Source organism: Nematolebias whitei, chromosome 12 (genome assembly GCF_014905685.2).
Source record: "Nematolebias whitei isolate Nwh7 chromosome 12, NemWhi1, whole genome shotgun sequence".
Classification (NCBI taxonomy): Eukaryota; Metazoa; Chordata; class Actinopteri; order Cyprinodontiformes; family Rivulidae; genus Nematolebias; species Nematolebias whitei.
Genome location: NC_056509.1, coordinates 16830670 through 16858543, shown reverse-complemented (window position 1 = coordinate 16858543; position 27874 = coordinate 16830670). Strand labels below are relative to the sequence as shown.

General features: G+C 41.6%; 1 protein-coding gene across 1 annotated transcript in view; it reads right to left on the bottom strand.

The window, feature by feature from the left end:
- The window catches only part of LOC119418440 (CD2-associated protein), a gene marked incomplete in the record, with an annotated part of 130625 nt that extends 103974 nt beyond the window's left edge, over positions 1-26651 (bottom strand). Inside the window, 2 exon segments of the mRNA XM_037685723.1 lie at positions 387-544; positions 26477-26651. Coding sequence (XP_037541651.1) covers positions 387-544; positions 26477-26480 — 162 coding nt within the window.
- Positions 26652-27874: the final 1223 nt, after the last annotated feature.

Sequence of the window (27874 nt, the reverse complement as noted above, 5' to 3'; positions counted from 1 at the left end):
CCATAAATATATAATATTAGATTATTTTCCTCAATAAATAAATGACCAAGTATAATATTTTTGTCTCATTTGTTTAACTGGGTTCTCTTTATCTACTTTTAGGACTTATGTGAAAATCTGATGCTGCTTTAGCTCATACTTATGCAGACATATAGAAAATAATAGGGTTCACAAACTTTCAAGCACCACTGCATTTACTGTGTGGTTTTAATGCTCTGTCTGTTACAATATCAAAGGAAATGAATATTCACTTGTACACAGAAAAACAAGCTCTCCGGCTGTCCGATGCATGCTCAACCAGCTCTAAACTCATACAATCATCTTAGTGGTGCGACATGAGCATTAGCATTAGCATCCACTTTACAGAGTAAAATTATGTTTCCCACCTTCACAAAGTTGTCGGGGAATACCCCCTTTTTCCCATCGAGTTCTCCCTCCATCCAGCCCTCCTCCTCAATGTAGCGCACATTCTTGATGATGTCGCCCAGTCGCAACGTCAGTTCGTCCTCATGGAGAGATTCATACTCGAACTCCACCACAACCTCTGCTCCAGAGAGAAATATAGGAGGGGGAAAAAAAAGGCAAGATATATCAAACGCAGTAAATGAGCATGTGAAAAAGAAAATTATTTTGAAGGCCTGCTTGAGTGGGAAAAAAAAAAATAATTATCAAATTTAATAATCAATAAACTAATGTACTGAAACTCTTTTCTTCAGTATTTTAACCCAAACCTTCCTTACTATGATTGAGACTGGAGTCATAATGAACGATGAGTGAGAGGCCGGTGGAACAGTGAGGCTACACGGAGCAGAGGTCACAAAGGTGCAGGACTTCAAGTACTTGGGATCCACTGTCCAGGAAAATGGGGAGTGTGATAAAGAGGTGAAGAAGAGAGTCCAGGCAGGATGGAGTGGATGGAGAAAAGATTCAGGAGAGATTTGTAACTAAAGAGTATCAGCAAAGGTCAAAGGAAAAGTTTACAAGACAGTGATGAGACCAGCTATGTTGTATGGTCTGGAGACAGAGACATGGACAAAAAAAAGACAGGAGACAGAACTGGAAGTGGCAAAAATGAAGATGTTGAGGTTCTCCTTAGCAGTGACAAGGATGGATAAGATTAGGGATGAGATCATCAGAGGTACAGCACAGGTTGAACAACTGGGAGATAAAGTTAGAGAGACCAGACTGAGATGGTTTGGACATGTCCAGAGGAGGGACAGTGGTTTGGACATGTCCAGAGGGGGGACAGTGGTTATATTGGTAGAAGGATGTTAGAAATGCAGCTGCCAGGAAAATGACAAAGAGGAGATATATGGATGTAGAGAGGACATGGAGGAAGTTGGAGTGTTCGCACTGACTAGTCCTGCTCGTGTGGAAATCGAGTTTGTCCCCCACCTACAGTTGGTGGCCAACCTGGCAGCCATAAACTTTAAGAGTTTACGCCACCTGAACACATGGGAACACACATGTAAAGGCTGGTGAGGAAGGACGGTCCATAGGCCAACAGGTACAGGTACAAGACAGGTGCATATTGTATCCAAAGCACTCCAGGGAACAAAGCATCAAGATATTGTTTGAGTACAGCAAGGACAGTTCTGGTAAAACTTTACACTTCATCAATAGTTTGCTGCGTTTCCCTCAGCGTCTCTGATAAGATGCAGTGCTGCGACTCGGTAATGTGATGAACTGATGACATCAGTGTGTGATCACACGCTCGTGGGATCAAAAACAACAACAAACAGATTTATCACCAAGTGAATATTGATAATGACGCACAGGAACTTTGTAGTTAGTAAAACAAAAACAAAAAAAAACACCCAGAAGATCTCGGTAGAGTTAATTTATTAAAGTAAACGACGAGGGAGAGTCTCCGTTCTGCCTGAATGCATCTGTGATTTATGAATGACCAGAGGGAGGAGGAAGATGGACTGGTCTGTGTGGAACTGTGTTATGAAAGTCTTTGAAGGAAACACACACAGTACACACACACACACAAACACTTGAGAATTGTCATTCACAAACAGGATTACTTGCTGTTAAACTTGGTTCTGCTTCAGTCTTCAATAGACTGGTAAGTGTGTGTGTGCATTCCAACATCGGCACCTGAACCATACTCCAGGAAGAAAGACACCAAAATCTACAATCAAAGCAGCTTTAATTTCTACAACACTTTGAAATGAGACAAAAAGCAGCTTCAAGGCACCAGACAAGTCCTGCTCTGACTAAGAAACACACACATTTATTACACACAAGCGTCGAGTCTTGTTCACGTCTTCTTATTGAATTGTGCAGATGATCTCGTTCATCTTTTTCTCAGTTCGCCATGTTCATTACTAACCTGTCGAGACACTCCAAAAACTTGTGTTGCCATGGATACACAGGTTAATGTGTTGGGGACTGCGGATACTTCCACCCACTGAGTACTGGTAATAAGTAGTACTACCGGTACTTTAAGTAGTCAGGATTACTTCATGTTAAATGTAAGATGATGAATCGTTCTGAAGTATCCGGGCTGCTCGATTATCATAGTACCAACACAAACACTAGTTGGCCACAAGGCCAACAGTGATCAGTCCAGAAATTAAAGGAAAAGTTAGAACTTTAAAATGGTAGAGTCAAAAAAGTTCAAGACAAAAAAAAACTTTGAAATGGGATTCTGTGAAAATGTTACAAATGATTATTGTATTAAGTGTTGAAAGTCGCTCTTTGGACGACTTTAGTTTGGACAAATGGAGCTAATTTTTATCAAGACTGATTAGCTATTGGCTAAAGAGAAATGCCGCCATCTTAAAAGTACTGCACTCTGAAAACGGTAACTGCGGTTCATGTGAATGCTATTTCAAAAATGTCACTGTCAGTTTCTTATGACAAAGTTATTTACATAGATAAGTCAGTGGTAAAACTTGTTTTATAGAGGTGAGAAATCCATATTTTCTTTCACAGAGGTTGGTCTTCGTTGAACTCTGCTCTGCAGCCTCAGACAATTATTCCTTTAGGTTCATTTGTTTAAAAAATACACCCAGAACAAGCAGATATCATTGCAGAAACAGTTTAACCACATAAGGAGCAGACATTAAACACATCACAGCCTGAGCAAACAGCTTAGTCGAGGTTCAGGACTGTAATTTAATACCATCAGTCTCTGTACCTACAGGAAGTAATACAGTGTCTGCTGTATTACACAACAGGAGGCAACACCTATACATACAAACTTTAATTTGAGTTCCTGCAGCCTTCATGTTTGAAGAGGAGCAGACAGACTCTACAATTACAGATTGGCAAACACAACACATGATCAATCCTAGGCCCAACTCTCAACACTTCATTGACGAGCAGCCACAGACCTCAGCTCTGCTACTGGTCAAATACGTGTGAGTGTGCCTGGGTTCACAAGAGTTTCAACAGGGCAGTATCACTGCAGGGCAGTATCACTGCAGGGCAGTATCACTGCAGGGCAGTATCACTGCAGGCAGTATCACTGCAGGCAGTATCACTGCAGGCAGTATCACTGCAGGGCAGTATCACTGCAGGGCAGTATCACTGCAGGCAGTACCACTGCAGGGCAGTACCACTGCAGGGCAGTATCACTGCAGGGCAGTACCACTGCAGGGCAGTATCACTGCAGGGCAGTACCACTGCAGGGCAGTACCACGTTCAACTCTCTGTTGAGTAGTCTGGTAATAGAGGAAGAGCAATGCCGGATGTTCAGACAGTTTGTTTAGGGGCGGCTGTGGCTGAGTGGTTAGAGCAATCATCCTCCAATGGGAGAGTTGGGGATTCGATTCCACCAGCAGTCACATGTTGAAGTGTCCCTGGGCAAGACACTGAACCCCTCATTGCCTTCGATGTGTGTCCCATCGGTGTATGAATGTGATCTAAAACACTGATTAGTGTCTAGAATGATTTGTTCATTACCTTTGTAGAGATGTAGTAGTAATCATACATCATTAGTCCCCACCGTGTCAACTTTTTAAAAGTATTAGCGTAATGACGTTTTGACACATGGACCACCATGTTATGTTTAAAAAATTTAATTTAAGGACTTTTTTGTCACTTAACATTTCTTTTATTTAACCTTTATTTATACAAGTCGACTCATTGAGTCACAAGGACTCATTTTGAAGAGAGAACTGGTTTGGGAGCAGAATTGGGGGGGGGGGTAAGGGCCTTGCTCAAGGGCCCAGGGTGGGGCAAATGAGGGTGGAGGCAGGTGTGGGTGTTTCACCTTTTCCACCCACACATTTTGTTGTCGGTCCAGGGAGTCGAACCGGCGATCTGCTCACAGGCCCACCTTCTCTAACCTCTGCACCACCACTCTCCTACATACTTGAACTATATTAAAAGTTGTGAAAATGGTAATAAAGCAAAACTAAGCAGATTTGATAAAATCACTGCAAAAACTAATTTCTTATATTTGATCATTTGTTAAATTACATTAATTCAAAATGTTGCAACCCACATAAAACCAAGGTTTGTTTTTTCTAACAAGGTCTTGAAAAAGCTTGAAGAACACACCACCATTACAAAAGCTGCTCACCAGGTACATAAATCAAAGATATAAAACTATTAAAACGGTTATTAAAGGCAATACATGAACTTGGGTTCTTTGTTTTGTTGAAGCGCCCCACCTCGCAGGCCAGAAACAGAGTGGAAACACTACTGCACAGCTGCCCCTGATAACAGAGATGAAGTTCTTCATTTTTGGTTAAAATGAACATTTGTTTGATACAATAAAATAGTTGAAGTAAACTACAACTTTTCTATAACGACTCAACGGACTACTGAACTTTCTCTTTTTGTCACTGGATATCTAATCACCTCTAGATTATTAGACAGAGTTTTGTTCTAATAAAACTCAACAGAAACATATTTACAGTAAATCTGATGAATAAGTCAAATTATATCCTGATGCATGCTCAATAATCCAGGTAGAAAAATCTATAAAAGTTATATCTGGTCCTCTGGACATTCAAAAAACAAAACAAAGCAAAAAAAAAAAAAATGTAGAAACGTTTCGTCTCTCATCCGAGAGACTTCCTCAGTCTGAGGTGCTGTTTTCACCTCAGTCTCTTAAATAGCACCTTCTCAGAGTGGATCAACCAGTTTTGCTGCTGACAACCAAAACCAGCTGCTCACATGCTCAAGAAGGACCATCAGCCTAACAATGGATCATTAGCACACTGATGGCTGTTTACTGTTCACAGAGGGCTGAGTGATACTAGCAATCACAGCATTGTAAGAGGGGGACAGTTGAACCCGCAGGCCTCCACCCCTGTTTAATGATGGACGGTTTCTTTTCACAAAGATGGCCTCCTTTACTCCTCTCTCAAACCATCGTTCCTCTCTGTCCAGGATGTGAACATCTTCATCCTTGAAAGAGTGACCGCTGGCCTGGAGATGAGTGTAGACCGCAGAGTCCTGGCCTGATGATGTTGATCTTCTGTGCTGGGCCATCCTTTTGGCCAGTGGCTGTTTAGTTTCCCCGATGTAAGACTGATCACCCTCCTGACACTGAACAGCATACACAACATTACTCTGTTTGTGCCGGGGGACTGGATCTTTGGGATGAACCAGTCTTTGACATAATGTATTTTGGGGTTTAAAAGCCACTGGGACGTTGGGTTTAGAAAACTGAGACGTTTATTTTCTGAGGAAGTCTTTCGGATGAAAGACGAAACGTTTCTACATTTATATTTTTTTGTTTGTTTTGTTTTTTAATGTCCAGAGGACCAGATTTAACTTTTTAGATGTCAATTATAGTTCAACATTTTTATTTTTTATTCACACATCTCCACCACATTACAGAGATCTTTTCCCCACAACATTTGGAATAAAATAATTGGCAACTTTGTCCAAAGTAATAGTCAAAACCAACTTATCGTTAGATTAATAAGTCCTTCCTTCATCTGAGTGTAACTATCGTCCTGTCTGCTGTTAACGACCAACAATTCAACAGTCAGAGCAGAGATGTCAGCTGGACGACAGCAGGTTCACAATAAATAGATGTTCATGTTTTAGTCAAACTAAATCGCTGTGCTACTAACGAACATCTGTTATTAGCAGTTAACATAGTTAGCATTGCTAACTGTAAGAGAGGCCCTCAGGCTGAAGTGTTCCCATCTCAGAAACCTGCAAACATCCTGAGTCAACGTGTTGTACAACGGTCAGGGACTGAAAACTTAAAACTTGAGTCTAAAATGTTTTCTAACACTCCTTGAGTAGAACAACATGTTAAATGTGTGACGGATATAATGCAATATATCAATAAATCAGGAGACAACAGTCTTTGTTTCTATAGTTTGTATATCTTTGAAACGCTCAATGAACAGAAAAAACAGATTTATGTGTGTTAACTGACCGACCATGGATAATGGCCGTTCAGGCTGAATGATGGTCTGTACCGAACACAAACCCATATACCGGTGCTTCTCTACACCTTAATCATAATATCATCATGACAATGAAAAAGGACAACACTGAACTGAAAAGCATGAAAGAGGAGCAGAGTTATTGATCAGGATCAAACAACAAACAGATTTATTACCGAGGTGGAGTTAACCACAAAAACAATCAATAAACTGAGTTCATTAGTTCATTTTGAGTATTGTATTATAGCCGTCACACATTTAACACGTTGCACTGCTCGTGAACACAGCTGAGGTCTGCTCCATGCCTCTTTGGGTTTTGCAATACTCTCTTCATTTCTAGAAAGCTTGCGTCTGTGCGGGACAATGCCAGCTCCTGCTGTGATTTTTGAAGAGCCAACGGCCGCAGAAAAACAACCTGTGCAAGACTTCTGAATGTCAGGACTGACTGGGCCGGCTGGTTTTACAGCCGACAATTTTCTCTGGTGAGGCAGAGGGAAAACTAAATGCCAGAGAGAATGAAAAAAATAAAATAAAATGAACACAAGTGCACGTTTGATCACATGTTCTTGTCAACAGTACTGTAACACCTGAGCTTTGGGAGCGGCTGCTGAGGATTCCTGACATACTTGAGACACGGCTGAGAAAGGAAGTCACTTTAAGCTGAAGATCAGTTCTGTGGGCCCAAAGACCTGAAACACACCTACTGTGTCTTTCTCATGTTCTCTGCAGATGCTCAGAGGGTGAAGCTGAACACACACCAGACGCATCAGGATGAAGTGCTCCGTCACACAGATACTGTCACAGACAATAGCCATTCCCTTAAGTGATGGATCACCAGGCAATATCTTTTTCACTGTTTGCAAAAAAAAAAAATAAGGCCAACAGCAAAAACAGCTAATTTTTTAGAATGACAAAATTTGGGGTCAAATCTGAAGAGTTTTTCCGGTTTATTTACGAGAATGCTCCTCTATAGCAGTTCCTCTGATTTGTGGGGTCCCTCAAGGGTCTATTTTGGGTCCACTGCTGTTTAACTTGTATATGTTACCTTTAAGGTCAATTGTCAGGAAACATAACATCCCGTCAGTTCAATCCTAATAATATCTAGGTCTACCTGCCCATTAAGTTAGGGATCAGTCCACTTAAACTACTCTTGTGCTGTCTAAGTGACATTCAAACCTGATTACGGTAAATATGAACTTTCAGACTTACGGCTTACGAGTTGGAGGTATGCCCAGCCTCTTTAAGGCACCAGTGAAATCAGACTTCTTCCAATTATGACTCATTGCTCAAGTGAAGCCATACCTACCTACCAAATACCTTGAAAAAGCGATTCATGTTTTTATTACCTCACAGTTGGAATAGCATAACACTCAGTGTGTTTATTGGATTTACTGGATTATTGAGCATGGACTTTTTTGGTTTTGAACCAGTTTGACATGACTGTCAACTAGGAAGAGAGCCGGCAACAGAGGAGGGGGCACGCCAAAGACACCATCTTAGCACCAACATAATTGGTTTGTTCCACTTTGGAGTAAACTGGTTGGGGGAAGAATCAGTTTTGTGTTGTGTGTTTCCTTGACTGATGAAGCCTTCCGGATGGAAGGTGAAACATTTCAACAAAAAAGAAACTGTCCAGATGACCTGACTAAAAATTGTTGGACTCAGTGTGTTGGTTTAAATAAATCATGGTAAATGGACTGTACTTAAATAGCACATTTCTATTTTATCAAGATACTCAAAAGCACTTTACACAATCTGTGCCCTCATTTACCCATTCATACAGCCCTTTACTAGATCTATACAATGACTAATCAGTGTTTTACATCACAGTCATACACCGATGGGACACATCAGAGGCAATGAGGGGTTCAGTGTCTTGTCCAGGGACATTTCAACATGTGACTGCTGGTGGAATTGAACCCTCAACTCTCCCATTGGAGGACGACAGCTCTAACCACTCAGCCACAGCCGCCCCATCTCTGTAGGGTGCAACATCCTGACCAAAGCAGTTTGTGCTGAACTTTTCCTTAAATTTCTGGACTAATCCCTGTTGGACTTGTATCCAACACTGATAGGTCAACTAGTGTTTGTGTTGGTACGGTCATAATTAAACAGCCCTGATATTTCAGAATAAAATTTAAACCATCATCTTACAATAAACATGAAGTAATCCTGACTACTTAAAATAGTACTACTTACTATTCAATGGGTGGACGTATCAGCAGTCATCTAGTGCTAAAAAAAAAAAACCTCAGTAATGTCTTCCTGTGTGTTTCAGGATAGATTTTAAGACTTCATGGCTTGTTTTCATATTTTGAACTGTCTTGCACCATCATATTAATGGGAACTGTTTAAAAATCCACACTCCAGTAAGAACATTCTGGTCTACCAAACAATTTATTTTAGATCCAAACTACAATACAAAGGTGATCAGGTTGTGTCTGCTCCAGATCTGTGGAACTGTTTAGCTCTTCATATGTAGGTCAATGAAACTGTTCACACATTTAAATCTATTTAGTTTGTTCTTGGCATTTGATCCAAACGGACTATGAGACCTTATGCAGCTGACGCTTTTCATGTTGTGTTTATGCAGTTTATTTTACTTAATTGTTCTTTTCAGGTCTTATATTTCTTTGCTTCTTATTGTTTAAAATTTCAGTTTTCTTGTAAAGCACTTCGGTCAAACTTCTGGCTTTTTAAAACTACAAGTTCTTAAATGCATGAGCCTGTTAAAAACAATGTGACTGAAGTGCTGTATGGTGTTTTAGCAACAACAAGGTGTTGTGGCTGTTTGGATGAGCTAAAGTTGATTATGATTAGAATCACACTGAGGTAACTGTACTGTGATAAATGTACTTCAATAAATGATCAAATATGAAAATAAATATGTATTAAATGATTATATGAGCTGAAATCCTGTAAATATAATCCCTTGGAATGAAATGTTCATTTTAGGGGAAAGAACTGTCAGTCTGTTAAATAAAAAAATAATAATTTTAAGTTAATTTATACTCTTCAAAGGAGTTCCAGTGATATTTTAATATATCCGACAGTCCCTCAACTGAAAACACAAAAATGACCTAAAAGTAAACTACAGAAATGTTGTTAAACCATCTCTTCCTTCAGAATGATGTTGGTCTTCATGATACAGGTTAGTCTTATAACAACGTCAACACTTCATTAGAGAACACTACTGTGTACTTTTACTATGGCCATGCACACAGTATACTGTGTACTTTTACTATGACCATGCACACAGTATACTGTGTACTTTTACTATGACCATGCACACAGTATACTGTGTACTTTTACTATGACCATGCACACAGTATACTGTGTACTTTTACTATGATCATACCATACCATACCATACCATACCATACCAATTTATTTATAGAGCACTTAAAACAGCAACAAGGCCAACCAAAGTGCTGTACAAAGGAAAACAAACATGCACAGCGGACAGGAAAACATAAAATAAAAATACAGATACAAATAGCAGCAGAAGCTAACTAAAATGGCCAACAGTGTAGAGTACAGACCGGACCAAAACAAATCACACCATGTTAAAGGCAAGAGAATAGAAGTGGGTCTTCAAGCGAGACTTAAAGACTGAGAGTGTGGGAGCCTGCCGGACACTCAGTGGCAACTCATTCCACAGTCGTGGACCTGCGACAGAGAAAGCCCTGTCACCTCTGACCTTACGACGGGTTTCTGGGACTGAGAGAAGCATCTGGTCTGCTGACCTCAGAGAGCGCGGTGGGACATTTGGCTGCAGAAGATCAGCGAGATAGGATGGGGCGGAACTGTTCAGTGATTTAAAAACGTACATGAGAATTTTGAATTGGATCCGATGGTGAATGGGTAGCCAGTGCAGGGAGGCCAAAACTGGCGTGATGTGCTCTCTATAGCCTGTACCAGTTAAAAATTAGGCTGCAGCATTTTGGACCAGTCGTAGACGAGCAATGGAGGACTGACTGATTCCAAACAGAAGTGAATTGCAGTAATCAAGCCTAGATGTTATGAAGGCGTGGATCACTGTCTCAAGGTTCTTTTTGGAGAGTATAGGCTTCAGCTTAGACAGCCGTCTCAGCTGAAAAAAAAACAGGATTTGATCATCATGTTTACGTGACTGTTGAGTTTTAAGGATCATGCACACAGTATACTGTGTACTTTTACTATTATCATGCATACAGTATAGTGTGTACTTTTACTATGGTGATGTAAACACTAGTATTCTTCTATTAATCAAGTGGAATGGATTCGTTCACGAAGAAAGAAACTGCGCCGCCTGAACTAATGTTTCAGTAAAAGTGGGAGTGTCCAAATGAACATTTTTTGAATGTGGGGGGGGGGACATGTCCCCTCACATATAATGGTTGTAACGCCTATGCTAAACCCATACACACTCAAACCACTAAAACTCCACTCCAGGTTTTCCTGGTTACCTCCAACTCTAAACACAGCAGCCTGCTACCTGCAGTGTTTCTGTGCGTCTCCTCCTGCCTCAGCAGGAAACGCACACAAGTGGAGGCAGTGGAGAGACGTCTGTGTTACTCGCTCACCAGTTTAGCAGCTTAGTGTGGGCAGTTGTTGACGGGGGTTTGATCATAAACATATATTCATGTTAGGAGGATGCTTGAGAGGAGCGCTACGCAGCATGTTAGCTTAGCAGTAACTGTGACGCTGTGAGACACTGCAGGTGTAAGAGACGATGTGTGTTCAGGTGCATTAAAGTTGAAATGTCTTTAAAACCCCACACCTTATTGTCCTCAAGCTTCATTAGAAACATCATTTAGATGAGTAGTGTTGAACACAAGTAAAAAAAAAAAGTCTAGTGGTGATGTTTTTTATTTCTCTATAAACACAAATAATGCCGACCTCATGCTCTGCATTAAAGTGTATTAAAGTTAAAATGTCTTTAAAACCAACAGCTGAATTTACACACACTTGGTGAGAAACATGATTTAAATGTGTGAAAATAAAGTAAATCTAGGTGAAATGCTGCTTTTTTGTTCACTAGTGAACACTTTTTTACACGCGCGTGTAAAAAGCTCAAATTAACCACTGGTCTACCCGCTCTGTCCGTCACGTTTTCCCTCTACTCGTCTTTTCCTCGTTCCCTGGGCACCAGCTTTGCTCGTTTACTGTTACGGTACATTTTGGGTTTACATGAGCACCGGGGCAGTGAGGGCGTGGGGGAGGAGGGGCCGGAGCAGGTACAGTCTAAGTAATGGGGAAGAGGAGGCGACCAAAGTTGCCAAGTCTGCTTATTATAAGAGACTTTGAGCTTGTTTTTTTTTCTAAAGTCACTTGTAAATCTTGGGCGTCGCAGTTTTTTGGGCTTGTTTTGAACATGGAAGTTGCTTATTTGGGCTTGACTTTCTTTCCAAGTGAAACTAGTTGATTATCTCCCAGCTCCGCAAAATAAAGCAAAAGATGAGTGGTAGCAGTTTGTCCCTTCCACGCCCATTGTTTCCGACACCTCCGCCCAAGTCGGCGATACAAACAGATCTGTGGGCCCAACCCCAAACACTCATACTGTGGCCAACCACTAGGGGGCTTGACTCACATGCAGATGTCAGGATGGTTTTGTTTTTTTAATATGTAGAAAATATTACATATGCAAAATGTTTTTTTTTATTATCAAAGCTTAAAATTCTGTTATTCAAAGTGTTTAGCATAATTTTGCTGTTGTTTATGTGTAATGCCATAATAAATGTATGTTTATACTGTTTAAAAACGGCCTCTGTTTTACACAATGTGGTGGGTTGGGTTGCCAGTTGGGCTAGTTTTGGGCATGTTTTCATAGAGCTGGTTGCGTGTTTCTATCGCCAGATCTGGCAACATTGGAGGCGACCTTAGCATGTGCTTACTCTGAGACGTAGAATAAATTTGAAGTAGATTTCTTGAAAAGTTCATTAGACTTTCTCTGTACATTTGTAATCATGAAGAAGCCGTATAACTTACAAAAAATCTGTTCACGTTTGACAATGAAATGAGGTGCATGATAAATTCAGCTATAGCAAAGAAATTGTTTTTTGTGGTTTTCATCAGTCAGTGTAGGCGGGGCTTGGCGCTTGAGTAGGCGGTGAAATCGCCGCCTGTTATTGAGAAGGCAGCATTTCAAATACTTCTTAACGGAGTTGGTGGTTGTTTTTCAAACCATGTCCCCTCCTTAATGTTGGGCTGACAGGAGATGATGTTCAATTAAAGACAATACAGCGACTAAAGGTGGACTAAAAAAACATTGCAGTAAATATCAAAAGAAAACAAATATGGAAACATCAACTTTTGGACATGGAGCTGGTGCAATAATTGAGTGTGTGTAGTAAAAGTCATGAACAAACACATTTTCAGTTTAGGTTGTGAGGTGATTAGATTGTGCTGCTGGAGCAGAACTTCCACGTTCTTGTTTTCCTTTCCTCACCTGATAGTTCCAGGTGATGACATCACATGACCTGGACCTTAGATAAACAAATGACAGAGGAGAACAGAAAGGAAGGAGGATGGGGGATGGGGGGGTTACACCGCAGGCGAGCCACCTGCCAGGCAGTTTGTTGGAGTCGGTACGATCGGTGTGCGTCTCTCACATCGTGAACGAGCAGAGATGAAACTCCTCAAGGATCTGAGACGAGTCGAGACAACAAAATGATGCAGTTGATGTTTTGCTCTTAAGAGTTTTAATTGATTTATTAGTTGGACGATGTGTTTACAAAGTGTGCAGCTTTTCTAACTTCAGGGCTTATATTTTTCAGAGCCCGTTGTTATAGAAAAATAAAACATTTACTTTTTTTGTGTGTGGGTTGCACCATTATTGAATCAATGCAGTTCAATAAATTAATATGAAAAATAAATTATAGATTTACATTGATTCTGTCAAATCTGTTTGTCTAGTTGGCAGCTATTTCCAGTCTTGCAGCTTTTAATGTTTCTGTACTTTTAGTGACAAGAAAGAAAGTCCATTAGAATTTCCAAATGTACAACCCTCAGAATATATGTTTACACGCACAAGATTATTTGATCAGCGTGAAATGTTTTCAGATTAAATAATTCAAATGTATCATTTACATGGGCGCAATCCGCTCACGACGAGCGTTTACATGCAGCGGGCTTTTATTCTGAACAGAAGTACTGACATGTGCGGAGTGGTAAACTCTCCTTAAAAAAACACAGAAGAAGAAGTTCTACTTCCGGGATGAACGTAAACAAAGCTGAGCGCCCAAAATGGACCCGTGACAGGTTTTAATGACGGTGGAGACGTTGCTGCACTCCCTGACTGAGCTGCAGGTGATACTAGTGGCGTAACGGTTCATGTGGGTGTATTGAACACTTTCAGTTAATTTTTCACTCCAAATTTTTTTTTACGAGAGATTATTCGCCGCAGAACTAAAGTTCCTAAGCATGTTTCAGCATGGCGCTATTAATTGTTGCATAGTCTTGCAGCACACGTAACATCAGCAGCCTAGCGGGCAACGAACAAGCCATCTCCTTGTGGTCTCCTGTTTGGAACATTATGACGTTCTTGTTAAACGACAAGTGAACAAATCCAACGTTGTTTCACGGAGAGTGGATCTGCAGCAGCAACACGTCTAACTTGTTAACGCACTTGAAACTACACCATCCGAACGTGAACGTAGTTTGGTGCAAAGAGCGATAACAGCATTTAAACAACCTTTATCAGGTCAGATCGCTCCAGAGCAATAACACAAGCTGTAGGAGTTTTTAAAGCTCTGGATCTACGTCTGAATGTTGATGCGCCGGCTTTAAACATATGATTAAAGTTATTGACCCCTGCTGCAGTGAACTGGTCACATAAAAAAAGTACAGACATAATGTTTACATGCCATGAACTTTATGGCAGGTGGATGGTTCTGTTGGGAGGACAACCCCCCCCCCCCCCCACACACACACACACACACTTGAATAATGGTAGGGGAAAGGCCACAGATCAAATTGACAGGAAAGTGTGATGAGTGAGAACGAGCAGATGGCTTTCACTGCAGGACCCCGTCTTTAGATGTCGCTCCATTTATTTTATTCTCTCACACAGTTACAACACACTGGTTCAACAGTTATCAAACACTGTGGCACAACGAGACCAGTTTCTATGAATCCACCGAGTCATAAACTGAGGGCAGCATACGGTAAACTGAAATATAAAATCTGATATGGGCTACAATGAACAGTAAATAAAGTTTATTCTAACTGGAAGACCTCGAAGGATAATGTGTGTAAATAAAGAAACAGTGCAGAATAAAATGTAAAGTCCGATGCATCTCCAAGCAGCCCTTGTTCACCAGTTCTGTGACTTGTCGTAATTAAGAACTCACAGTTGCCGTTTGGTTTTAATGTATTTTCATTCGTTAACAGGGACTAAGCTTATTTTGTCAGTCGCGCTGAGCACCTCTCCTACATTTTGCTCCATCGGTTGTGAATGGGAGAAGAGCGGGGAACAAAAATAAATCATTGGTTGGTTTCTCTGCTGAATAACCAGTGTACATGGCAACTTGTCACTTTATTGAGTTTTCAGATCCTAGTTTGTCCAAAAACAGCTTGGGACGAAGCTCTGGTGTTACTGGACTTCCATCAACGCTGTGAAAGCACCCATCATTCTTTCAAACTAGCAGCGGATGCTGCTGTGGGCCCCTCCCCATTCTTAAAGAACACAGCGTTTTACTCCATTTTTGTCTCCCACAGCTAGGGAGGCATGATACTGGATTTTTGGCCGATATTCAATTTGTCGATATGTTAAAACTTATTTGGCCAATAACCAATAACAATAGTGATATTTTTCCCCTAGACCTACTTACAGAGACTACATATCTTTCTCTGCTGTGGAATTAAAATTCTACATTATTCTGATGGTCGTTGTCAGTTTGACCTGCTACCAAATGAAGATGTCAAAAAGGAGCTGAAAATGATGCAACACTTCAACTTGGATTATGTTTAATGTCAAATTCATTCATGACATTTACTCTCTAACACAATGACAACACTCGAACAGTGCAAATTTGTCATTTTTCACAAATCTAAACTCAACAAAACACACACACACACGTGCTGGTCATAAAATTAGAATATCATGAAAAAGTTTATTTATTTCAGTAATTCCATTCAAAAAGTAAAACATGTATATTATATCCATTCATTACACACAGACCGATACATTTCAGATGTTTATTTCTTTTAATGTTGATGATTATAACGGACAACTAATGAAAGCCCCAAATTCAGTATCTCAGAAAATTAGAATATAACTTAAGACCAATTAAAAAAAAAGATTTTTAGAAATGTTGGCCAACTGAAAAGTATGAACATGAAAAGTATGAACATGAAAAGTATGAGCATGTACAGCATCAATACTTAGTTGGGGCTCCTTTTGTCTGGATTACTGCAGCGATGCGGCGTGGCGTGGAGTCCATCAGTCTGTGTGTAATGAATGAATAGAATATACAGGTTTCACTTTTTGAATGGAAATACTGAAATAAATAAAACTTTTTCATGATATTCAACAGCGCCTTTTATATCGGTGATTTATTTTGATGGAATGGCCCATGTCCAATAGTTTACCTTTAACCCTAATATCGACCGATACTGATACCATGCCAATAATATCATGCATCCCTACCCACAACATTATTTGTCTAAAGTCAATTATAAAAATGAGGGGATGGCATCATTCAGTGACTTTAGTTCAGTGAATCACTACTCTCCTTACTTAAGGATCGAAAAGTTATGTTCACAACATGCACGGACAGACGGACTGGTGGAGGGTATTTCCAATTCCCCCTCTTTGCTCCGTCACGGGGGACAAAAAGATGTTAATGTTTTAATAAAACTAAAACTAGCTGTTACTTGCGATGTTAGCATTAGCATAACCAACATTGAGTGTCTCTGTTCATACCACAAGTCAAAGTGTTTCCTATTCTAAAACCTGCCAACATCCTGATGCACGGTGTTTACAGATACAAGTTAAAAACTATCCAACAATCAGAGCTTCTGTCTGCAGCTCAAACTGACCGTCAGCTGCATGAAGAGCAGAAAATATTCTTCTGTTTTCTTCTAACAGGCACTCCAACAACTCTACTTAAGATTTAACAGAACTATTTTCACCGAGTAATTATCTGGAAGAGATTATTTATAGATTTTCAGTGACAGAAAGAAAAATATCCTGATGCATGCTCAATAATCCAGGTAGAAAAATCCAAAAAAGCTAAATTTGGACATTCAAAAAAAAATTAAAAAAAAATTAAAAAATTGTAGAAATGTTTTTTTCTTTCATCCGAAAGACTTCCTCAGTCTGAGGAGCTGTATTCAGCTCAGTTTTATAAATAGCACCTTCTCATAGTGGATCAACCAGTTTGCTGCTGACAACCAAAACCAGCTGATCACATGATCAAGAAGGACCATCAGCCTAACGATGGATCATTAGCACACTGATGGCTGCTTGTTGTTCACAGAGGGCTGAGTGATACTAGCAATCACAGCATTGTAAGATGGGGACAGTTGAACACGTAGGCCTCCACCCCTGTTTAATAACGGACGATTTCTTTTCACAAAGATGGCCTCCTTTACTCCTCTTTCAAACCATCGTTCCTCTCTGTCCAGGATGTGCACATCTTGATGAAGATGTTTCAAACCTCGAGAGAGAGAGAGAGAGAGAGAGAGAGAGAGAGAGAGAGAGAGAGAGAATGAGGCCTGTTGTCGTGGAAATGAACGGCTGAACCGCAGCAGAAAGGCTGCAGTTTCACTCAAAAAAATGTGTTGTGTAAATGAGACCTCAGAGCCAGACCGATCTATAGGTATCGGTAGGGCCAATAATTTGGGGTGATATAAGCGGTTGGGGACATATCATATCAGTGATATTTGTCCCATTATGTGCCACTAACACTTGAGGAAATCCAACAACTAACAATCAGAATTGTCAGATTTAATCGTTACTTTTTTTTGTTGAAAACTGTGCATAAGTGGTGTTCAAGTCTTTTCTTCAAGAACTAAGTAGCGAAGCTACAAGCTAACTATGGCCGGCTTGCCGTAGTGTTGCCATATTCGGATGCATGTGCAAAACGCTGTGTTCTGTCGAAAGTTGCTGTTTTTTTTTCAGTCGAAAGTTAAAGTAAGCATTGGTCAGCTTTAGAGAAACCTGCTCTCTGATTTGTGAAAAGAACGCTGTGTTGTGTGATTTTACTGCGAGACCCTCTGGTCAAAGCCACAGACTCATTTTGTGTCAGCCCTTATTAAAGCAGAAGGAGGCGCCCACTAGAGGGTTGGAGGGTGAAGTGTTTCAGTGTAACATGCTGCTCTGTTGCTGTTCATTTCTTAAGTGAGAAGACTGGAAACTGTTAAGAGTTAACAACATATTCTTTTGTTTAAAACGTATGGCTAAAACTACATTTGATATCTTTTGCACTGTTTTGAACAAGCAAGAAGCCTAATACTTGATTTGTTTATTATTTAAAAACTCTCTGGACCTAGTAGTAGATTTTTTTTAATTCAAAATATATGATGGCAAAATGACACCCTATGCTTTTTTCATTCCCATTGCAAGTTTTATACCAAACATATTGTGATATATATAGTTATTGCCACCCTTCACAATACATATCGTGATATGAATTTTATGCCATATTGCACATTCCTAATCCAGAACAATAAATCTAACGTAGAGGTAAAATATAATCAGTTAGTAACATTACCTTTGTCGTCCTCAGTGAAATGCATTGTTTGTCTGAAATTTTTACTTCTCTGCAAAGAAAAATAAACTCTGCTGAGACAAATACTAATTGGGCCTTCACCATATGTGACTGACTGTTTAAACAATGAACAGGAAGGTGTTTCTTTGTTTAATTTATATTTTTGTAACACACTTGATAACTATGGTGAATAGTGGAGGATAGAAAATGTAAATGCACGTTACGAAGACTGGTTTTATGACCAGTGCACCTCTTGTAAATCTATAGTGGGACTATGTATAGTGTGGATCTGATTAGCTTAGCTTCATGGTTGCTAACAGCCGCACTAAATAAACAAGTCATGTTCCACTCACTGATTTATTAGATTATCGGGGGTGGACAAAGCTAAAAAACTTTTAGGCAATAAATCAATTACCAGCATTCATTGCCCCTCCCCCTCCCAACATTGGAATCAGTGATAGCCAAAATTTCCATTATCAGTCGGGCTCTAGTGTGAAAAAAGGCTCCCACATACTTGGGCGCACTGTGTGTACTCCGTGAGCTGCGCGGACTCTGTCCACAGACGGTTGAGAATTCTTACTCGAGCGTACACCCTGAGCAGCTACAGAGCAGGTCTGCAGGCAAGGGGCGTTTACCTTCGGGACAAACTGAGGTCGCCGATTGGTCATTTGCTTGACACGCCTACTGGACTGATAGACAGGTCACACAAAAAAAAGGAGTGCTACCGGTGGCCCTGGGTAGAGGCAGCTGCCAGCCCCAGCCACAGCAGTGTTCTGTTTTTATATATTGTTAATAAAAAGATCTAAAAATTTAAAAAAAAACAGGGAGCACTGGTCCTGCAGCCCACACATCAGACCAGCCAACCATAAAATCTCCAGACCCTACTGCAGCCATGTTGGACCTGATAGTAATTTGCTTGTGACAAATTCCTTCATTTCTCACTATTTCAGTCATGGCGTCAATGGACGAAGAGGAAGAGATCGCTTGCCTCTTAGCAAAAAAAACAAAACAAAGGCCATTAAACCAGATCAGGAATTCTAGAATTGTGCTGCTCAAGGTGGCTGCATGTTGGAGCAGCTCTGTTACTTTCATTCTGAGATTTAGCTTTTGGAAACTTTAATTCCTCTTTTCTGGATGTAAATCACTTTTTTTTGGACGATTGTTTCCTCTGGTATCGGATGCTCTGCAGCTGGAAGGATTTTTACCGAAACTTTTTTAGTTTGGGACATTTGTTATGATGCGTAACCATGGCAACAAGGCAGTTTTCTACAACCAACAGCAGCTGATTAACATCTCAAAAGCTCAAATAATATCTCAACTACAACCCCAAATCTCAAATGAGTTGAAAAGGATGTTCAGTGGATGCATTCTCATCTACCTGCCATCTGTGCTCGAGTGCCTGACCACTGAGATCCTGAAACTAGCAGGAAACACGGCTCATAACAGTGCAAGGACAGGATCGTCCCTCGGCACCTACAGTTGGCTGTCTGCAGTGACAAGGAGCTCGGCAGACTGCTGGGAGGAGTGGCCATCGCTCTGGGAGGAGTTCTGCTCAGCATTCGGGCGGTCCTACAGCCCAGGGGAACCGACCAAAGAACCCCTTCTCGAATCGAGAGGCCAGCCGAATCTGGGTAGAAGGATCGGACGGCATCTGCAGCCAGTTTCTTAGGATCCACTGTGGGATGGACCTTTACAAGAGATCCTTCCTGCCTACAGCCATCAGCATCCAGTGTTTCTCCTACCATTATACAAGCGAGGCGCCCCGCCCCATCAACAGAACTGAGCGCCCCATCTACTGAACCCCAACCCCAACCACCTGTCGGTACTGACGTAACGCTAAACTAGCGGCTTGCAATGCAGGTGCTCTAGCTAAAAAGCTAAAGTCAGCCTCTTCCTTTGAACCCTCACGCTAAACAAACCCCCGCCACTCGAAAACTGTCGGTACAAACGGCGCACGGCTCAGATGTGCGTCTGTCTATCCCCCGCACCGACACCCCCTCCCCTCCAGCCAAAAAAAAAACCTGTCGGTTCAGACAGCGTGCGGCTGAGATAAGTCTGTCTCTCTCCTCTCACACACCCTGCTCTAAAACTGTCAGTACAAACAGCACGCGGCTGTCTCTGTGTCCCCCAAAACTGTTTGTTTAAACGGCGCGCTGCGCAGCTTAGGAAGAGTCTCTGTTCCAGCCCCCCCAGACAAAAATCACAGATGAGATGAGCGCCCCGCCATGGCAAGTTATCTAGGGGAAACACTGACATCTATAACATCTCTTAATGAAATGAGGATAACGAGTTACAACAACAAATAATTTCCCTTTGGGATTAATAAAGTATTTTGAATTGAAATGAATTGAATCAGGGATGAAGAAGGGGAATTTAATACATTGGTGTCGCATACAAAACAGTCCCTCGCAGGGCAGTTAATTGTGCGACAGTGTATGCGTACATGGTCGTAAAAATTTATCTTTGCACAGACACAGACAGGCTGTCACATTGTAAAGTTTGCAGATGATACAGCGGTGGTGGGATGCATCACAAACAATGATGAGTCCAGCTACAGGCAAGAGGTGGAACACCTGGAGAGCTGGTGCAGAGAGAATAACCTTCACATCAATGTGAAGAAGACAAAGGAGATGATTGTGGACTTCAGAAGGAACAAAAACATCTACACCCCCCTGAACATAAGAGGATCTGCGGTGGAAGTGGTCTCCAGCTACAAGTACTTGGGTGTACACATGAATGACAACCTCAGCTGGAGCAACAACACCACCAGCCTGATCAAGAAAGCTCATCAGAGACTCTACTTCCTCAGACGGCTGAGGCGAGCTGGTCTGGGAAGCTCAGTCCTCACCTCCTTCTACAGGTGTGCAGTGGAGAGCATCCTGTGCTCGAGCATCAACGTGTGGCATGGAGGCTGCACAGCTGCAGAAAGAAAAGCTTTGCAGAGAGTGGTGAAGGCTGCACAGAAATCTGTCGGAATCAGTCTCCCCACCGTCACAGACATCTACACCTCCAGATGCAGGAAGAGGGCCACCTGCATCATGAAGGACCCCACTCACCCAGCACACACACTTTTTGCCCCACTCACCTCAGGAAGGAGGTTAAGGACCATTAAGTGTAGAACCACTAGACTGAGGAACAGCTTCTACCCTGAGGCTGTTAGACTCATGAATCTCTAACTAGAATTATCACTGTGAAAAATCATATCATGTTGCTGCTGATCTGTTTCTTGTCGCTGCTGATCTGTTTCAATGTTGATGTGTTCATGCGTGCACATCTGCTCACAGACTCATGTTCTTGTTTGTGCTGATGTTCAATGTTTTATGTTATGAGTGCTTAGTGTATATTTAGTTTATGTTTTTCTTAGTTCATATCTTAGATGTTATTACTGTTTTTCTTATACATTTTATTGTTGGATGTAACTGGGACCTTGTGTACATAATTTCGCTCCACCACATGTACCACATGAGGTGCGAATGACAATAAAGAAACTCTGACTCTGACTGACTGACATGGCATACGGACGTCCTCTTCGAGACCGCATTGAGTCCGTGCGGACCTCTATGGAGTGAAGTACGCCCCACTATGTGGCGGCCTTTACGGTGAAACTGATTGTTGCACTGTAGGTTTTAGAAAGCCGAGACCTCCTCCTCCATTTAAAGTCCATCCATCCATCATCTTTACCGGCTTCTTCTTTTTCGAACCACGTTGGTTACTGGTGCCCATATCCAGCTATCACTGTGTGAGAGGTGGGGGACACCCTAGACAGGTCTCAAGTCCATCACAGGGACACAGAGACAAACAACCATTCATTCTCTCAATCACACCTAGAGGCAATTTAGAGTTACCAATCAGTCTACCGTTTTTTCTCATCTTGCATATCTGCCCCCACCTCCTCAAACCAACTGTCTTCTCTGTCCAAAATATGAATATTTTGTCCCTCAGCAAAGTGTTCCTTATCCTTGAGGTGTAGGTGGACTGCTGAGTCTCTCTAGTGTTGAGACATACGTCTGTAGGGAGGTTGTTTAGTTCTGAACGTTCCTCACTGAACTGTGTTCAACCATTTCAGTGCTTCAGGAGTTTTATTACTATAATCTTGTGAACATAGGGGCGGCTGTGGCCGAGTGGTTAGAGCAGTCGTCCTCCAATGCAAGAGTTGGGGGTTTGAATCCACCAGCAGTCACATGCCGAAGGGTCCCTGGGCAAGACACTGAATCCCTCACTGCCTCCGATGTGTGTCCCATCGGTGTATGAATGTGATAAAGCTCTGATTAGTCTCTTTAGAATGATTTGTTCAATTAGCTTTGTAGAGATCTAGTAGAGTGCTGTATGAATGGGTAAATAAGGACACAGATTATATTGTAAATATGGATGGGGCCGATCCGATCCAGTATCGGTATCAGCCTCCGATACCAGCATAATTTACGTATCGGATTTTTTCGATCCAACCTGCCGATATTTCCGATCTATGGTGCAAGTTGGCTTCAAACTTCAAACGATGGATTTCCTGAATGGAGGCGTGTCTCATGAACCCAGAGTAATAAGACCCGCCTCACATTTAGGAAATCCATTTCATAGTTTGCAGCCAGCTACAACGTGAGGACTGAGTTAGCAGCACTGTGGCTAACAGCTAACCAACTTTTCATTGAAACATGTCCGCTGTGTGGAAGTATTTTACACTAGAAACACTACAAAATAAGACAGCATTGTGCAATGTTTGCAGAGCCATAGCGCCACATTAAACCACGTTAAATTTAGTTTTACGATGGACATTCGAGCTCCGTGGCTTCAGCGGGGCACTACTCTTTGGTCAAACCGAAACAGGCGACTCGACCCCGGTCAGCCGCGTCCACTCTGCCCCGCTCAGTCTGCCCATCTCGGAGGAGGGACAGACTGAGCGCGGCTGCCCCAAATCAGGCTGCCTGCTTCGGATTGCACAAGAAGAAGACGTCGCTGAAACCACGGAGCTCACATGTTTACAGAGAAGTTGCTAAACTTCATAATTAATGACCAACCATTATCAGTTGTAGAAAATGAAAGATTTCACAGTTTGATACTTGCAGCCAAGATATAGTTTACACTGCAGGATATGTTTTAGTACAACAGTAAACAATCATAAAAAACATGATTTGAAAATTATATATATTAAAAATAAAAAAACGAAACAAAAACAGCTACATTATAAAGTGATGTAAAATACTAAAAACAGGAACATGTCTGTTGGTTTATGCCATGAATTTACAGGTGTTTGAAGCCATTTAACATTTTATTTTATTTAATTAATTTATTCATTCATTTAAAAGAAAGAAAATTAAAAAAAAATCATCAAAACAAAAACATTGAATGAAAAGAGTGCAGAAAGAAGAAAAAAATTCTTATGTCTGCCCCTTATTTAAAAAAAATATAAAATATAAAATAACTTTAAACAATCACTTAAATTAATCACTTTAATATCCACTTTAAAGCTAGAAATAAAAAGAAACACGTTTTGTGTTAGAATTTAATTCTAACTTTGAAACTTATCCAACATTAATAAAACTTACCTCAAGTTGTCTTTTTGGACATGCATGCATATATTTGTATAAATTGTACTTGAGAGGAGATTATTACAGCCTCATATAAAATCAATGATGATCATGATATCGGAACTGGATTGTATCGGCCGATATTCAGATTTAGGTATCGGGATCGGAAGTTTAAAAAAGTGGATCGGTGCATCCCTAATTGTAAAGCGCTTTGAGTATCTCAATAAAATAGAAAGGTGCTATACAAGTACAGTCCAACAATCCCACTGAGGGTTGTTTTTAGTTTATGGACTTCCTCCTCACCAAATGTACTTGAACATTGAAAGTTTAGTAAATAAATGAAAAGATTGGTAGAACTAGGAAAACTAGACAAATATTTGACAGAATCACAACAAATCTGAAATTTAATTTTCATATTTGATCCTTTATTGAACTGAGAAAAATAAATAATAATAATAAAGCGCTATGTGTTGTCATCATTGTATGTTCCCATACAAAGATGAAATTGGCTCTCTGCATTTAACCCATTGTGCCTGGGATACACACAGGTGGAGCAGTGGGCAGCTATGCGAGTGCCCGGGGAGCAATTGGGGATTGGGTGTCCTGCTCAGAGACACCATGAGATATGCAATGACCGGGGATTAAACCCAGGACCTTTGGGTCTTGAGTTGGCTGCCCTGCCCCTACACCATCTCAGCCCCTTCCAAAAAAGCAGCCCACTTTGTAAATAGATTATCCACATTATTAAAAACTATGAAACTATAAACTGCATAAAAATAAAAACTAGACATTTTTCTCATTTTAAACTGATATACCAACAAGCTTGTTAATTTTTTACATTTTTAATTACGGTCACATGTGAGAACAAAGCTGATTTTTTTTTATTATTATTTTGTACTTAATATAGTGTCAATTAAAATGCCAGAGTCTTCAGGTTATTTTATTTATTTAATTCTGAAGTAATTGTAAATATATAGCTTCTTCTCTTCTTTTTGGCTCCTTAAAGTACTGCTGATGTTAATAGTTAACATCAGTTATAGCAGAGGATAGATAGCATGTTGCAGCTTGTTGTGAACGTTTGTGAAAACAGCGTTAAATTAAATTTAAAAAAAAAAAGATGGGTTTTGCTTCAATGACAGACAAACCATGACTGATATTAAACTACAACCGACCAGCAGCAGGACCAGTGAGCGACAGACAACACTTTGTGACACTTTCCTCACATGTTTAGTGCTGAACGCAGCTTCTTCCTGTTTGGCTCCGACTCTGGCAACCCGTACTAGAAGTGCTACAGCTAGATGCTGCTGCTGCTTTTACCATTACAATAAAAACCTGTGTAAACAACCATGTAGTGTGAAGGTGGAGGAAACTTTTATGAAATAGCATTTGTTACGAGTTTGTTGTGGTTTTACAACAATAGTCCACTCTGGTCTGGGCTGTGTTCAGACTAGCCATTAGCTCATCGGTCCAGTCAGACATAAACTCTTCAAATCAAGGCAGCTGAACTCTTCACATCAAGTAGGATATTTTCTGTTTATAACTTTATCCACGCAGCCAAAGATTGGAAACATCCCTTTAGAGTCATGTGACTGATGGAAACATCCCTTAAGGGTCATGTGACTGAGTGATCCAAACAAACACCATCATTCATCAGCAACTGGAACATGTGTTTATTAAAAAGAAAATGTGTTCAAGGGACACACAACCTTAAACACACACACACAATACTTAACATGGCTGAGCCGATGAAGGACTAACAAAAACTAAACGTGGCCCTTTCGCCCACCTACATGAGCCTGATGAGAGAAGTGGCGCCATGTTTGAAACATTCCTCAGTCCCAGCAGCTGAACCACGATGAACACACAACCTGTTTGACAACATGGAGTCCTGAGGCAACGCGAACACAACCAACAGGATGACACGCCAGAGGGTTTCCTCTGCAGCCGCCGTGCCTCACCAGCCGACATCTGGCCGAATAAACTGGCCCAACAGGAAGGAATGCATGTCGCCCACCACCTTTAACGCCACTGATTTAAACCGAGATCGTCTCACGAGAAGTCATGGGGGGGTCAATCCTTGTAACTGGCCTTCGATATAAACATTAGCAGTAAAATTAAAATATTTCCATTTATCTTTGTATTTTGAAACCCTCACAATGTTCTCTGTGTCCCACCTGAGATTTAATATTTAAAGGTATCAGCCTTATGAATATAAAACGCTGTTGGAAAGTTTTACTTTATGAACTTAGTTGGGACTAAAATTAACTGGATTAAAAACTGCATGACTGGTAAAGAAACTGATTCTTTCACATGGTGAGTCCAAAACATTAAAGTTAAAAGGAGGCACACCTTCACTGGACACACAAACGTTGCAGTGATGGAACAGAAGCGCGCGGTCACGTAGGCTGTGCGCGCTCCCGCAGCGGCTGGTCACTTTTTGACACAACACCTGCCTCACAGCAAACATGAGAAAACAGAGGTGGACCTTCCCTGGAGCCGCTTTAATGAGCCAGGTTCGGGGAAGGGTTAGCTCTGAGCAGCGCACCGGAACCGAGCGGCCGTGGGGCGTATGGTCTGGGTATCCCGGCCTGGTTCTGCGGGTCCAGGGTGGACCTGGTGTAGAGACTCGGCTGACTGATTACAGGTAGATTAGAGCAACATGGAGGCGGGAGGAGGCAGCGGTGTCCCCACAGGAACAGAGGCTAGCTGTTAGCTTAGCCAGCTAGCTCCCTGGCTGTCCAACTTTAAGTCCCAAATGTTCAATTCTGGTGAAATTATCTCAGACACCGACACCTGACAACATGTCTGCACAGCGTCGACATGTTTTAAATCAACTGACAGGGAGGGAAAGTGTCAAAGCACAAGAAGCGCCACATCATGGAAAACTCACCCATTTCGATCCGAACCAAACGGTGGGACCTTCTGGACCAGACTCGCTGCTAGCCGCCCACAGAGTCAGACAGAGGTCTGCGGCCGAGGAAAGACGCTTTTAATCGGTTTACTGGACAAAAACAAGTCCAGAGAGCCGCGAGTCCATCCGTCCTGCTGCAGCAGCTCCCGAGGAGTCTCCTAAAGAACTGTTGACAGGAAGTTAGAGCCAGGAGGAGTCTCCACCTTCCTACAACAGCTGCTGCCTGTCTGTCTGAAGCAACCTGTCTGTCTGACTGAAACAGCCTGTCTGTGTGACTGGTCTGTCTGAAGCAGCCTGTCTGTCTGACTTTACAACCTGTCTGTCTGAAGAAGCCTGTCTGTCTGAAGAAACCTGTCTGTCTGACTGAAACAGCCTGTCTGTCTGACTGGTCAGTCTGAAGCAGCATGTCTGTCTGACTTTACAACCTGTCTGTCTGAAGCAGCCTGTCTATCTGAAGCAACCTGTCTGTCTGAAGCTGCCTGACTGGTCTGTCTGAAGCACCTTGTCTGTCTGACTTAACAACCTGTCTGTCTGAAGCAGTTTGTTGGTCTGACTAAACAACCTGTCTGACTTAAGAAGCCTGTCTGTCTGACTTAACCTGTCTGTCTGAAGCAGCCTGTCTGCCTGACTGACTCGGTCTGTCTGAAGCAGACTGTCTGTCTGACTATCAACTTATCTGCCTGAAGTAGCATGTCTGTCTGTCTGAAACCGTTTGTCCATCTGCCTGACTTGGTCTATTTGAAGCAGCTTGTCTGTCTCAACAACCTGTTGGTTTGTCTGCCTGAAACAGCCTGTCTGTCTGACTAAACAACATGCCTGTCTAAAGCAGCTTGTTTGTCTGACAAAAACAATGTCTGTCTAAAGCAGTTTGTCTGTCTAACTAAACAACCTGTCTGACTGAAGCAGCCTTTCTGTCAAACTTAACAACCTGTCTGTCTGAAGCTGCCTGACTTGTCTGTCTGAAGCACCTTGTCTGTCTGACTTAACAACCTGTCTGACTGAAACATCATGTCTGTCTGACTTAACAACCTGTCTGTCTGAAGCAGTTTGTTGGTCTGTCTAAACAACCTGTCTGACTGAAGAAGCCTGTCTGTCTGACTTAACCTGTCTGTCTGAAGCAGCCTGTTTGCCTGACTGACTCGGTCTGTCTGAAGCAGACTGTCTGTCTGACTATCAACTTATCTGTCTGAAGCAGCCGGTCTGTCTGACTCAGTCTGTCTGACTAAACAACCTGTCTGTCTGAAGAAGCCTGTCTGACTCGGTCTGTCCAACTAAACAACCTGTCTGTCTGAAACAGCCTGTCTGCCTGAAGTAGCATGTCTGTCTGTCAGTCTGAAACCGTTTGTCCATCTGCCTGACTTGGTCTATTTGAAGCAG